Source organism: Mobula birostris, chromosome 1 (genome assembly GCF_030028105.1).
Source record: "Mobula birostris isolate sMobBir1 chromosome 1, sMobBir1.hap1, whole genome shotgun sequence".
Classification (NCBI taxonomy): Eukaryota; Metazoa; Chordata; class Chondrichthyes; order Myliobatiformes; family Myliobatidae; genus Mobula; species Mobula birostris.
Genome location: NC_092370.1, coordinates 168,085,831 through 168,101,274, shown reverse-complemented (window position 1 = coordinate 168,101,274; position 15,444 = coordinate 168,085,831). Strand labels below are relative to the sequence as shown.

The 15,444-nt window shown below is 41.6% G+C and overlaps 1 protein-coding gene across 6 annotated transcripts in view; it reads left to right on the top strand.

The window, feature by feature from the left end:
• The window catches only part of pcnx1 (pecanex 1), a 253,752-nt gene that overhangs the window by 78,118 nt on the left and 160,190 nt on the right, over positions 1 to 15,444 (top strand). For all 6 annotated transcript variants that reach the window (XM_072265724.1, XM_072265689.1, XM_072265683.1 and 3 more), the window contains one exon: positions 5,200 to 5,305. In XM_072265724.1, the coding sequence (XP_072121825.1) occupies positions 5,200 to 5,305 (106 nt within the window). The remainder of the gene's footprint in view (positions 1 to 5,199; positions 5,306 to 15,444) is intronic.

Below are 15,444 nucleotides of genomic sequence, written 5' to 3'. Positions count from 1 at the left end.
AACTCTTCCTTCAGTTAGTCCTGACGAGGGGTCTCGGCCTGAAACATCGACTGTACCTCTTCCTAGAGATGCTGCCTGGCCTGCTGCGTTCACCAGCAACTTTGATGTGTGTTGCTTGAATCTCCAGCATCTGCAGAATTCCTGTTGACTGGATTCAGTATAATGTTGCTCAGTTTGAGGAAATACAAATTTTGACTTCTGTTTCTGTTAGAATGGAGAATCAAGGTAGGTGATTTACTAAAGCCTTCTTGATATTACAGAAGTCACAACCATCAAGTGAAAGAGTCTATAATCAAGTGTTTGCAAGTGAAGGAAGGTTTCTAGGAAAGTTGACAGATATGTTATAATTCATAAGTTATTGAAATCAATAATTTTTATATATTTATCGAGATACAGTGCGGAATAGACCCTTCTGGCTCTTGGAGCTGTGCTGCCCAGCAACCCCTGGTAGTGAGGTGGTTAGCACAATGCCAAATAATACCAGCAACCCAGGTTCAATTCCCACCACTGTCCGTAAGGAGATTGACCATGTGGGTTGCTGCCTACAGTCCGTAGACGTACCAGTTGGTAGGTTAATTGTAAATTGTCCTGTGATTAGGCTAGGGTACTAGTACTTTTTTAAGGCCAATTTTTAAGTTTATTAGTAAACGAAAGTGAGGCAACATGAAGGTAGACAGCCTTACACGGTTAGGATCTTGAGAAGTACTAGTTTTTGGATGCAGATTCAATAGAAATTTTCTGAAGGAAATTAGATGTGTATATTTGAAGGAGTCAAAGAAATTTAAGTGGAGCCCTGGAGTGAAGCTGATTGAATTACCCTTTAAAAGGCTCAGTCCTTGTCTCAGACATCCCACCTCTCCCGGAACTTCCGGGAGTCTCCCGCATATTAATAGTGGCTCCCTGATGCCCGCAAATTATATACAATATCATGGAAATCAATTTTTTTGAGAGCGAGTGAGAGAAAAGCAAGAGAACACGAGAGCGACCACGAGAGAGAGCACGCATGCGAGAGAGAGAGAGGGAGAGAGAGCGAGCGAGAGCGCGCCATGGCAGAGTGTTCCAAAAAAGTATAAAACGTACGTCACCCCAGACTACACTAAAGTGTACCCCTGCCTAATAGGGGTCAAAATAATGACAGTGTTGCTCGCTGCACTGTTTGCAACAGTGAATTTTCTATTGCCCATGGTGGGTTAAGACTGTAAAAGATATGTTGAGGTGAGTTTGACAGGTGTCATTCGTTCATTAGCATAGCGAACGTTATTTAAACTAGCTGGCTAGCTGCTAAGGAGCTACTCTACTGCAGACATCCCACCTCTTCCGGAAGTCTCCCGCAAATTGATGGTGCTACCTCCCTGAAATGAGTTTTTGCAGGGTGGGATGTCTGTTGTCTAGTGCACCAAATTGATAGTATCAATGCTGTACAGTTCTTAATTTGATGACTAATATTCTAAGACAAAATAAAAATTTAGGACAGAAAACATTGTTTTTTACACAAAAGATTCGGACAATGGAATGTACCAAGTTTTATTGCTATTGCAAGAAGAGGTTGGTACATCGATGTAACACTGTCATACAGGCAGTGCCCAGGTTATGACAGAGGTCAGTTCCTGAGAACTATCTCTAAGTCAGAAACTAGTGAAAACAGTGTGTAAGAGCACATCACAGCAGCAGCTGCGATGGGGAAGTGAGCAGGTATGAGAAGAGCAGCCACCAGCCAGTCTTGCTGATCCAGTGACATTGGCCATCCAGCCCATCAAGTCTGCTCCACCAGAGTGATGCTACAGCAGACAAAATCCTTGCTGTAGTACCAAGTCTTGGTCTCTTCTCCTTCAGCTGGGAAGAAGAGATATACTGGTGATGCTGCCTTTAAAACAAAATGTCTTTAAATGAGATAATTACAGAGTATCTCTCCACTATCTGTCGAAGGGAAAGTGATGGAGAGGATTCCCATTCTCCTTCATGCATGTATGACGGATGGGAAATGTTTCAAAGTACTGAAGTGCCACCAACAATATCTTGTAAAGCCACTCAGTGTTTACTCGCTGCCTCCTCTTCTTTTATATGCAATCCCTTGGAATTAATGATGACTTGCTTTCACTTCACTTCAACCTGTTCTGAGGTGGCTGGAGACCTCTCTGGGATTCACTGAATTGTTGCAGGGGGCCAGAAGATGCTTTGGAGTGTGGGTGAATTCTGTTTTCAGGATGTTGTGTCCACTGTCTGCACATTGGCTCTGCAATACTTGTTTAGTGCTTATTAATTCCCTGAATGGATCTTCCCCATTTGAGTGGTCATGTCCTTTCCCATGGCAATATTCCTATCATCAAGTCTATGCATAGACCCAATCAGTTGTTATGAACGGGTCAAGCCGTCTGCATGTTCAGCTTCTAAATCAAGTATGTATTTACTTGAAGCTTCTTCACAAGGTTTTCTGGACAAAAACTTGTTGCACATGTTACAAGTTCCGTTTTTAAAAGTATATTATCTTCATAAATTTGGAGGAATCCTTGGTCTGTGACCATTCAAATTAAGGATGTCAAATCCAAAGCTAACAAAGGCAGGCTACACTATTTAACCACTTGTATATCTGAGGCTGGAATGGAACAGACAATCTTATGGAGGTACAAGTGGGCTATATCAATAGTAGCATAGGTATGTTCCCATGAACTGACCTTTGGGCAAAGCGGAGGGTACATGTTTATCCACAGAAATCAAGGGACAAATTGTAAGAAAGGTACCTGCAGTGGTAAATTCAATAATATTGTTATAAGCTGGAGGAAATTTGTGCTTGTGCATTACTGGATATTGAACAGATGGTGTAACAAAAGAGGAGTGCTGCACAGTATGGACTATCCCCACATTACAGAGGGGTTGTGCTCCTCAAAAGCCATCTGTATCGTGTCATTCTCCTTTTCCCATTGAATCTTGTGTCATAGGTTGAGATGTGTTCCTATGAGATATTTTTCCTCTCATGTTCGTCTGTCTTATTGTTGATGACAAAGTGACTTAGTGACTCTAGTTAACAGCTGAGGCCAACACTACTCTCGGGAGACGGACAAGGCTTTTCAATTAGGAAAGAATTTAGGAAGTGGGGATATCAGGAAAAGAGATAGAATTTATGGATTGGGATTCATAGGTGAAGAGTTGTGCAGAAGGAGTTCGGGGGTTGAGGGGTAGTCGGTTAAAATTCAGTGACTTCATGGAAGTGGAGTAAAGACCAATTGATTGTTAAGATATGCCATGATCATTGTGGCCTCTCACAAATAAATTGCCTCCAAGATGAAGATTGCAGTGCATTGCATTTTGAGATATCTGTGCACTTGCATTCAGAATCAGGTTACATATCACTGACATAGGCCATGAAATTTATTTTGTAGTAGCCATCGAGTGCAATACATAAAAATACTATAAATTGCAATATGAAATATATCAAAAATATTAAATGAAGTAAAAAGAGCAAAAATTTTTAGGTCGTGTTCATGGTTTGGTTAACTGTCCATTCAGAAATCTGATGGTGGAAAGGAAGAAGCTGTCTTTAACACATAGAGTGTGTGCCTTCAGACTCCCATACCTACTCTCTGATGGTGCTGTGGGTCCTTAATGATGGATGCTTCCTTTTTGAGGCATTGCCTTTTGAAGTTGTTGTCAATTCTGGGGAGGCTAGTGCCCATGATGGAGTTGACTGAGTTTGTAATCCTCTGCAGCCTTTTCCGATTCTGTGCAATGGCTCCTCGTATCAGACAGTGATGCAACCAGTTAGAATGTTCTCCATGTGGCATCTGTAGAAATTTGCTAGCATCTTTGGTGATGTAATAAGTCTCCCCAAACTCCTAATTGAATATAGCCACTAGCATGCTTTCTGCATTATTACATCAATATTTTGTGCCCGTGAGCTTCAGAGATGATTTTCAGAGTTGCAATGTTCTGATTGGACAGGGCATGGCAAAGAAGAGGCTTGCCTTGACTGCCAACCTGATTGATGTGGTGATGTCTTATTGCTCTTGGTATTGAGTGACTGAAAAGCAACTGTACAGTAGTACGTAATTTATATAAGAGTCAAAAGAGACTGGGCATGGGTAAAGAGTGTAGTTAAATAGATTGTTTTTCATATCAAATGCCGCAGATTCTGAAGGCCTAATGGCTGTTTTCTGGAGTTTACTCCTCCCATTCTGTAAGGGATAGTTCAGTATTGTGGCAGTGGTGTGAAAAACTAATGAAAGGAAATTGTGGTAAAGATGAACATATACTTATGAGTTGTCAACAAGTTCATTTACATGGTGAGGAAAGACAATTTGGGTGATGGGTAGGGTTGCCAACTGTCCCGTATTAGCCGGGACATCCCATATATATTGGGCTAAGTTGGTTTGTCCCATATGGGACTGCCCTTATCCCATGTTTCCCCTGCAAAGGTAGAGCGTTCCGATGAAACCGTTCGTAAGCCGAAATGGCATAAAGCGAAGAAGCAATTACCATTAATTTATATGGGAAAAATATTTGAGCATTCCCAGACCCATAAAATAAGCTACCAAATCATACCAAATAACACATAAAACCTGAAGTAACACTAACATATAGTAAAAGCAACATCGGGAAGATTAAGCCAAAACAGATTTGTAGAAAAAAATTGGCACGTACACACATGCACAGGTCACGCATGCGCACACAGGTGCCCATGCAAGGCCTCATGGTCATGGTAGTCTTACTCGAGATAAACGCAAGTGTCCCGTATTTGACTGCTACTTTTGTCCCTTATTTGGGAGTGAGAAAGTTGGCAACCCTAGTGATGGGCCTACACCAAACAACATTCTGTAGGGTGGGATGCAGTTCAACAATGCCTTTCTTATGGAAAGCGAAGGAGCAAAGAACGAAATGATTTTATAATGCCTCCCTCATGACCTCAAGTCATCTGCTTAATAGCTAATAACATACTTGTGAAATGCAGACAATATTGTTGTGGCATCAGAAATAGGACTGGCAATGTGCACACGGCATGTTCCACAAGCAATGTTGTGATTACCTAATCTGTTTTAGTGAATTGGTTGATTGATATTTATAAGCTAGAACTTAAAAAGTGAATTGTAGTCAACAGTAATGTTGAAGTCTTACGGATCAGTTGTAAATAAAAGCCTAATTTGAAAGTGTAGATTTGCATAATTTTTCTGAAGTTTTCCTCAGGATTCTTATGTTATTTTTTTACAGCGACCCTGGAGGTGGAATAGAAATGACTGAATTTGTACGGGAAGCAACTCCTCCAGTTGGTTGCAGTTCACGAAATTCCTACGCTGGTCTGGACAGTAGCCACCAGGTATTATGAACTCACTGGTTCTGCAATCATTGCCTGCCATTCAAAAGTGCTTTTTCTTTACTTAGTTTCTAAAATCTAACAGTCATTAAAAACTATCAGCAACTTTTGCTTTAAAATTTGGAAGTTGTAGACCAATGCAATCTTAAGAGACGGAATCAATTATTCCTTGTTCCAGTTTTGTAAGTAGTTTTCAAAATTGATTTTGCGAAGAGTAATAATTACAGCATTTGTGTGATAAGAATGATGATATTACACAGTTCACATTCATACTTGTTGATTTGCAACAAATTATCCTTTCATTAAATCTAACAATTAAATTAACTGAAATCCTTTCAAAAATTTTATTTACAAATCATGCTTACGTCTGCCAACCTCCCCTAACTTTAGTTAAGTAGTGCATTTTTAAAACAGACATCACCCCTGCTTTAAATTTCCCTTTTAAGTTTTGCCCTCAAGCTGACAAAACATTTGCACTCCCACAATTTTGGTCTCTTGCATTTATTTGCTCTGTCTGTGGTGGCAAAGCCTTCAGCTCAAACCAATGCCATTTTCAACCACTGAATAATTAACTAATTATTGCTTGTATAAATATATTAATGAATTCATGGTCTGCTTTGGTGAATCTTTGTATTCAGTATGATTGCTGGCAATTTTGGTTTGATGTTTGAGAGATGAAAAACTTTAGTAAGATTAGAGGAATTTACAGCAGAGCAACTTAATAACTTTATTTGAAGTAAATTATAGCATATTTATAAAATACTGAAGTTCATGGAATTTATGAAGACATGGAGTAGAATATTTTAAGTATTTCTATTTTCAAGTAATAATTTGATTTAATAGTAATTGAAGTGATAAGAGGTGGGAAAAGTATTTGGTAAACCATAAGCATTTCTCTTTATGTTTGGTTGGAGAGTGACTAGAACTCATTGGTCTTGTCATATTTGGCAGGGCTGTGCACTTACAACGAATTTACAAATGACATTTTAATTATAAGAATCGATAAGGGAAGTAAAAATTCGGGATTTTCTCTCAGATGTATGATTATTAGCATGTATTGTAGATTTTTGCTTTTTAAGTTTGAACACTGGTTTAATGTGTTACATGAATGACAATGGTTTTAGCTAGTTCTGGATAAGTAGGATATAAATCAAGATTATGGGATTTTTTTCTCCGCTGTGATTGTTAGGGAATGACTTATTTAATGTCCAACACTCCTTTGAAACACAGTGGCATTCATGCTGTCATTTGAACATAGAGGCTATAAATATGGCTGCTGTAGAATGATTTATAAATATAAGTTTCCTATCAATTTTAGACATATTGTATATATACTAGAGAATTTATATGGTCTGTGAATTATGATTCAAACTGCATAAATTATTCCAATAATAGTCGAGTTATTTGTACAGGAAATGCATTGAATAGTTGAATACAAATTATTTGTAATAAAATAAAATCCAGCCTTTTGTACCATTACAATTACCAAGCTTGATTAACAGGAGAACTATCTAGTTATTTTTAATCTGGTTGCAAAAATATTGTAGTTTTATAGAATGCTGTATTCTTCTTTTAGTATAAATTGAAAGCTCTCTTAGTTAGATATCCATTATGTAAATTCAAACAGTGACCTTATGAGCTGTTAGCTGGAGAGCTGATGTGTTCATTTGGACACATTGAAGTCAAGTGTTCTATAGATACAGCTAGTGGCTAATGTGGGTCATTGAGCGTCTTTCTGGATTCTGCTGGGAAGTTTTCAGTCTCCACGGGAGGTTGAAGGCAGAGGCTCTGTGTATCATGGGGGCAGTTTGGGGAGTGTTAGGAGATAGGTTAGGAATTCAGTGATCAGGTTTTTGTTCCCTGAGTTGGTTTGTTGTGTGTTACAGTTCTTTTCCAACAAGGTGCCATGTGTCTTGTGATTGCAACAAGGTTGTTACCTGCTGTTTCACAGACAATCAGATGTGATTTTAAACAATTATGTAACACACATCGAAGTTGCTGGTGAACGCAGCAGGCCAGGCAGCATCTCTAGGAAGAGGTGCAGTCGACGTTTCAGGCCGAGACCCTTCGTCAGGACTAACTGAAGGAAGAGTGAGTAAGGGATTTGAAAGTTGGAGGGGGAGGGGGAGATGCAAAATGATAGGGGAAGACAAGAGGGGGAGGGATGGAGCCAAGAGCTGGACAGGTGATAGGCAAAAGGGATATGAGAGGATCATGGGACAGGAGGTCCGGGAAGAAAGACAAGGGGAGGGGGGGGACCCAGAGGATGGGCAAGGGGTATATTCAGAGGGACAGAGGGAGAAGAAGGAGAGTGAGAGAAAAAATGTGTGTATAAAAATAAGTAACAGATGGGGTACAAGGGGGAGGTGGGGCATTAGCGGAAGTTAGAGAAGTCGATGTTCATGCCATCAGGTTGGAGGCTACCCAGACGGAATATAAGGTGTTGTTCCGCCAACCTGAGTGTGGCTTCATCTTTACAGTAGAGGAGGCCGTGGATAGACATGTCAGAATGGGAATGGGATGTGGAATTAAAATGTGTGGCCACTGGGAGATCCTGCTTTCTCTGGCGGACAGAGCTTTCTCAGGATTGGAGGTGGCGGAAGTTACGGAGAATAATATGTTGGACCCGGAGGTAGGTTAGGACCAGGGGAACCCTATTCCTAGTGGGGTGGCGGGAGGATGGAGTGAGAGCAGATGTACGTGAAGTGGGGGAGATGCGTTTAAGAGCAGAGTTGATAGTGGAGGAAGGGAAGCCCCTTTCTTTAAAAAAGGAAGACATCTCCCTCGTCCTAGAATGAAAAGCTTCATCCTGAGAGCAGATGCGGCAGAGACAGAGGAATTGTGAGAAGGGGATGGCATTTTTGCAAGAGACAGAGTGAGAAGAGGAATAGTCTAGATAGCTGTGAGAGTTAGTAGGCTTACAGTAGACATCAGTGGATAAGCTGTCTCCAGAGAGAGAGACAGAGACAGAAAGATCTAGAAAGGGGAGGGAGGTGTCGGAAATGGACCAGGTAAACTTGAGGACAGGTTGAAAGTTGGAGGCAAAGTTAATAAAGTCAACGAGCTCTGCATGCGTGCAGGAAGCAGCGCCAATGCAGTCATCGATGTAGCGAAGGAAAAGTGGGGGACAGATACCAGAATAGGCACGGAACATAGATTGTTCCACAAAGCCAACAAAAAGGCAGGCATAGCTAGGACTCATACGGGTGCCCATAGCTACACCTTTAGAACAAAAAGGTAGATATAGCTAGGACCCATACGACACCTCCCTCCCCTTTCTAGATCTTTCTGTCTCTGTCTCTGGAGACAGCTTATCCACTGATGTCTACTATAAGCCTACTGACTCTCACAGCTATCTGGACTATTCCTCTTCTCACCCTGTCTCTTGCAAAAACGCCATCCCCTTCTCGCAATTCCTCCGTCTCCGCCGCATCTGCTCTCAGGATGAGGCTTTTCATTCTAGGACGAGGGTGATGTCTTCCTTTTTTAAAGTAAGGGGCTTCCCTTCCTCCACCATCAACTCTGCTCTTAAACGCATCTCCCCCATTTCACATACATCTGCTCTCACTCCATCCTCCCGCCACCCCACTTGGAATAGGGTTCCCCTGGTCCTCACCTACCACCCCACTAGCCTCCGGGTCCAACATATTATTCTCCGTAACTTCCGCCACCTCCAACGGGATCCCACCACTAAGCACATCTTTCCCTCTCCCCCTCTCTCTGCATTCTGCAGGGATCGCTCCCTACGCAACTCCCTTGTCCATTCGTCCCCCCCATCCCTCCCCACTGATCTCCCTCCTGGCACTTATCCATGTAAGCGGAACAAGTGCTACACATGCCCTTACACTTCCTCCCTTACCACCATTCAGGGCTCCAAACAGTCCTTCCAGGTGAGGCAACACTTCACCTGTGAGTCGGCTGGGGTGATATACTGCGTCCGGTGCTCCCGATGTGGCCTTTTATATATTGGCGAGACCCGACGTAGACTGGGAGACCGCCTTGCTGAACACCTACCCTCTGTCCGCCAGAGAAAGCAGGATCTCCCAGTGGACACACATTTTAATTCCACATCCCATTCCCATTCTGACATGTCTATCCACGGCCTCCTCTACTGTAAAGATGAAGCCACACTCAGGTTGGAGGAACAACACCTTATATTCCGTCTGGGTAGCCTCCAACTTGATGGCATGAACATTGACTTCTCTAACTTCCGCTAATGCCCCACCTCCCCCTCGTACCCCATCTGTTATTTATTTTTATACACACATTCTTTCTCTCACTCTCCTTTTTCTCCCTCTGTCCCTCTGAGTATACCCCTTGCCCATCCTCTGGGTTCCCCCCCTTGTCTTTCTTCCTGGACCTCCTGTCCCATGATCCTCTTGTATCCCCTTTTGCCAATCACCTGTCCAGCTCTTGGCTCCATCCCTCCCCCTTCTGTCTTCTCCTATCATTTTGGATCTCCCCCTCCCCCTCCAACTTTCAAATCTCTTACTCACTCTTCCTTCAGTTAGTCCTGACGAAGGGTCTTGGCCTGAAAGGTCGACTGCACCTCTTCCTAGAGATGCTGCCTGGCCTGCTGCGTTCACCAGCAACTTTGATGTATGTTGCTTGAATTTCCAGCATCTGCAGAATTCCTGTTGTTAAACAATTATGTATTGGGTTTGTGAAGTCATTTTTAATTGTATTGAATGGCCAGAGTCATACAGCACATTGGCAGACTTTTTGGCACAACTGGTCCATGCTGATCCAGATGCTCATCTCAGTCAGTCCCACTAGCCTGTACTTGGGCCTTATTCCTCTAAACCAGTGATTCTCAACCTGGAGTCCATGGACCTTTTGCTTAATGGTATCGGTCCATGGCATAAAAAAGGTTGGGAACCCCTGCGCTAAACTCCTCCTAACCATGAAGTGGCTTTTAATTGTTGTTTATATACCAGACTCAGCCACTTCCTCTACAGACTACCCTCAGGGTGAAAAAGTTAACTGTTGGGTTCCTATTAAATCTCGCCCTTTTCATGCTAAACCTGCGACCTCTAATTCTTGATTTCCACAACCCTGAGCAAAAGACAGTTTGCATCCACCCAATCTGTGTCCCTTGGTGTGCACATTTTATTTTTGTTTTGTATAATGCTGAATGTTTAAGGAATGAGTGTTAGGCTTTATAAGTATGTGAATTAAGTACATGAGTTAAGAAAGAGAAATTTGGAGTAGGCGATTGCTGCTAATAAGATTATGGATCATAGTTACTCTTGGTGCTCAATATAAACTGTGAACGTGGCTATCTCACTAAAAATTTATAAATTGGTGAGGCATTTTAGTGCTATGAAATAAACTTTTTTTCAGTTTAACAGTAGAAAACCAAAGAAAATTAGGGAATTAGAATAAGTGAGATATTCAGATTAATAAGTGGTACTCAGATTAATAAATGATATTCAGATTAAGGGTTCCATATATCTAAATTATGAAGCACCAGTTATAGAATTGTACATAGAACATAGAAATCTACAGCACACTGCAGGCCCTTCGGCCCACAATGTTGTATCAAGCATGTAACCTACCCTAGAAACTGCTTAAAATTACCCTACTGCATAGCCCTCTATTCTACTAAGCTCCATGTGCCTATCTAAGATTATCTTAATAGAACCAATTGTATCCACCTCCACCACCGCCACCAGCAGTGCATTCTACACACCCACCACTCTGTGTGAAAAATTTACCCCTGACATCCCCTCTGCATCTACTTCCAATCACCTTAAAACTATGCCCCTCATGTAAGCCATTTCAGCCCTGGGAAAAGGCCTCTGGTTATCCACACGATCAATACTTCTCATCATCTTATATACCTCCATCAGATCACCTGTCATCTTCCGTCGCTCCAAAGAGAAAAGGCCGAGTTCACTCAACCTGTTCTCATAAGGCACACTCTCCAATCCAGGCAATATCCTTTTAAATCTCCTCTGCACTCTTTCTATCATATCCACATCCTTCCTGTAGTGAGGTGACCAGAACTGAACACAGTACTCCAAGTGGGTTCTGACCAAGGTCTTGTATAGCTGTAACATTACCTCACAGCTCTTGAACTCAATCCCATGGTTGGTGAATGCCAACATGCCATACACCTTCAACATCACTATCAACATGCACAGTAGCTTTGACTGTCCTATGGACATGGACACTAAGAGCTCTCTGATCCTCCACACTGCCAAGAGTCTTACAATTAATACTATATTCTGTCTCCATATTACCAAAATAAACCACTTCAGACCTAACTGGGTTGAAGTCCATCTGCCACTTCCTAGCCCAGTTCTGCATCCTATCGATGTCCTGCTGTAACCTCTGACAACCCTCCAGACTACCCACAACACCCCCTAACCTTTGTGTCATCAGTAAACTTACTAACCCTCCCTTCTACTACTTCATCTAGGTCATTTATAAAAATCATAAAGAGGAGGGGTCCCAGAACAAATCCCTGCGGAACACCACTGGTTACCAACCTCCAAGTAGAATACGAACCACCTACAGGCACCCTTTGCTTTCTGTGGGCAAGCCAATGCTGGATCCACAAAGCAAGTTCTCCTTGGATCTCGTGCCTCCTTATTTTCTGAATATGCCTTGCACGGAGAACCTTATCAAATGCCTTATTGAAATCCATATTCATCACATCCACTGCTCTACCTTCATCAATGTGTTTCGTTACATTCTCAAAGAATTTAATCAGGCTCTTAAAGCACAACCTGCCCTTGACAAAGCTATTGTGACTATCCCTAATCAGATATGTCTCTCCAAATGCTCATAGGTCCTACCTCTCAGGATCTTCTTCAACAACTTACCCATCATTGAAGTAAGGCTCACTGGTCTATAATTTCCTGGGTTATCTCTACTCCCTTTCTTGAACAAAGAAACAACATTTGCAGCTCTCCAATTCTCTGGTACTTCTGTCCCAATTGATGATGTAAAGATCATTGTCAGAGGCTCAGCAATCTCCTTCCTCGCTTCCCACAGTAGCCTGGTTTATATCTCGTCTGGTCCTGGTGACTTATTTAACTTAATGCTTTTCAAAAGCTCCAGCACATCTTAATGCTTTTCGAAAGCTCCAGCACATCTTAATGCTTTTCGAAAGCTCTAGCACATCTTAACGCTTTTCGAAAGCTCTAGCACGTTTGCACACAGTTTTGAAACAGGCCATTCACCCACTATGGCAATGTTGCATATTGTACACAACCATACCAATCCAGTATACCCACACTATCCCTGAAGGCTCTGCATGCCCTGATTAACCATATTTCTGTCCAAATGCTTCTCCAATTTCATAAGAGCATCTGCCTCCATCAGTATAGCAAAAAAAAATGATTGGCAATTGAACCCAAGGCATTATAATTCCAGGACATTAGAACTATGTGACAAACAAATGTGTTTTGATCAGTTACTCATGATTTTATTCCATTTTTAAGAGTACTGAAAAGAGAGGCAAAAACAGACACTCAGTTGGAGTGTACTTATGGACCTTTATCCGTATGGTTTCAGAAAGCTGTGTTTTCATCTGGTGGCCATGGGACCATGAGGTGGAACAGTCTTCAGCAGTAGAGTGCACAAAAACCAATGTGGTGGTGTATTATTTTGGCTGGCATCCCTGCAGCATTCTTGAAGTTTTCTGGGCCATGTTTACCCTAATACTTTTGTTCAGTTTTCATTAGATGAGGTTCATTTTTTTCTTTCTATATTATAATGTATTGCATTGTATTGCTGCTGCTAAGTTAAGAAACTTAATGACACATGCTGGTGATAACAAACCTGATTCTGATATGTTAGAGACCAAGAAAGGATGGCAAGGGGGGGGGGCTTCTTGTTATGTTATCCTCTGTGACAGGAAAACACAAGTTTCTTTATAGCTTCCTAGTATGTTTAAGTAGACCATTGATCCAGTCTAGGTTGGCTTGGTGGCATGAAGTCCAGGAGGGGGCATTCTAGTTGATGAAGGCCATTTGCAATCACCCTGTTTCCTGTAATTTGATACTTGAACAGACATCCCACCTCTCCCGGAACTTTCAGGAGTCTCCCGCATATTAATAGTGGCTCCCTGATGCCTGCAAATTATATATAATATCACGGAAATCAATTTTTTTGAGAGGGAGAGAGGGAGAGAGGGAGAGAGGGAGAGAGGGAGAGAGGGAGAGAGGGAGAGAGGGAGAGAGAGAGAGAGAGAGAGAAAAGAAAAAAAAATGAAAACACCAGTGCAGAGTGGTCCAAAAAAAATATAAAACGTACATCACCCCAGACTACACTAAAGTGTACCCCTGCCTAATAGGGGTCAAAATAATGACAGTGTTGTTCGCCGCACTGTTTGCAACAATGACTTTTCTATTGCCCATGGTGGGTTAAGACTGTAAAAGACATGTTGAGGTGAGTTTAACAGGTGTCATTCGTTCATTAGCATAGCTAACGTTATTTAAACTAGCTGGCTAGCTGCTAAGGAGCTACTCTACTGCAGACATCCCACCTCTCCCGGAAGTCTCCCGCAAATTGATGGTGCTACCTCCCGGAAATGAGTTTTTGCAGGGTGGGATGTCTGACTTGAGGCAACAGTGCAATAAGGCTGATTAGGTGAACTTCCAGGAATTATTGCAAGGTCTGTGGCTGTGTAGTTGAAAAGAGCTAGGGCAAGCAATGAGGCCTCTCCCCCACCCCAAACTCCCACTTCTTTTTGAGTCTTTGTGCTTGCTCTTGTTGCCAAAATAGCGCAAAATATTTTTTTCAACAGGATACAAATGATTGTTATGTTATTATGGATCTGGTGATAATAACTAAACAGGCATGGTGCAAGGCAAAGGGAAATGACAGAGGAAAAAAGAGATTAGACTTCTGAATTAAGCTCTGGTGGTGGGTGAGGGGAATGAAAATGTCCCAGGAATATACAGCAAGTCAGGCGGCATTTGTTAGGAGAAAAACAAAGTTCATGCTTCAGTTCAATGATCTTTCATTTTTCCTGGTATTTACAAATTATTCAGTGCCTTATTCAATTTTGACAGTGCATATAAGAGTATTCAAGCTATAAAGTAAGTGCTGAGATGAGTTTGAAAGTTAATGCCCAACATCAAAGAATTGAGCAGCATGGAAAAGTAGTTGTTCAGAAATGTGGATATGTAAACTAGATCTTAAACAATATTGTTGAAGAACACTGTTTCATGTTTTGCTAGGATATTGATACTGGAGTGTAATGTGCATCTTGACAAATAAAATTTTTGGAACTCTCTTGAACTCTTTTGAAGCAGCAAGCTTCAAACAATCTAGTCAAACAAGCAGGAAATAGCTTTATTCAACCAAGTAACTTTTGGATGTAGATTTAATCATGTTTTATGGAGCCATTTTGTGTTTTGACGTGTTTATGCTGCTTGACTTGCTAAATCACTGTTAAATCTACTATAAAGAAGAGAAAATCTGCAGATGCTGGAGCACCAAGTAACTAACACCCCCCCCCCCCCCCCCCCCAGAGGAACTAAGCAAGGCAGGCCAAGCAGCATCTCTGGAAAAGAGTACAGCTGATGTTTCATCAAAACATCAACTGTACTCTTTTTCCATAGATGCTGTCTGGCCTGATGAATTCCTCCAGCATTTTGTGTGTGTTATCTTAATCTATTTCAAGTTATTTGCGCTCGATGGTTATACAGCAAAGGTTAAATACTGTACATTTCTACCTGGTGAATGGAGTTAGCAATATCATACAAGTTGAAAGAGTAAATATGATATTAGAAATGGACTTGGTAGAAACTTGAAATATACCAGCATTTGAGATGTATAACGATACCGCAACCCTAGAACATCCACATTTTTCTCTTTAACTGAGAATGCCATAGCTTACATTCAAGGTGAAAATGGGCAAAGTGAAATACAAATAATTTAATTGACTGGGATAGCAAAATTGTGATGGATAAATTTGTTGCATTGAGATAAAATGTGATGGTTTTATGAGGGGTGATTTATAAGTTCGAGGCCTAAGGTAGAGGAGTCAATTTTGGAAAACCTAGCATACTTATCTTTCAACATAGTCCCCTCCTGCATGTGCACACTTAGTCCAGCAGTCGTAGAGCATACGAATCCCTTCTTTGTAGAAGTGGTCCACAACAAGGGTGATTGATAGGTTTGTG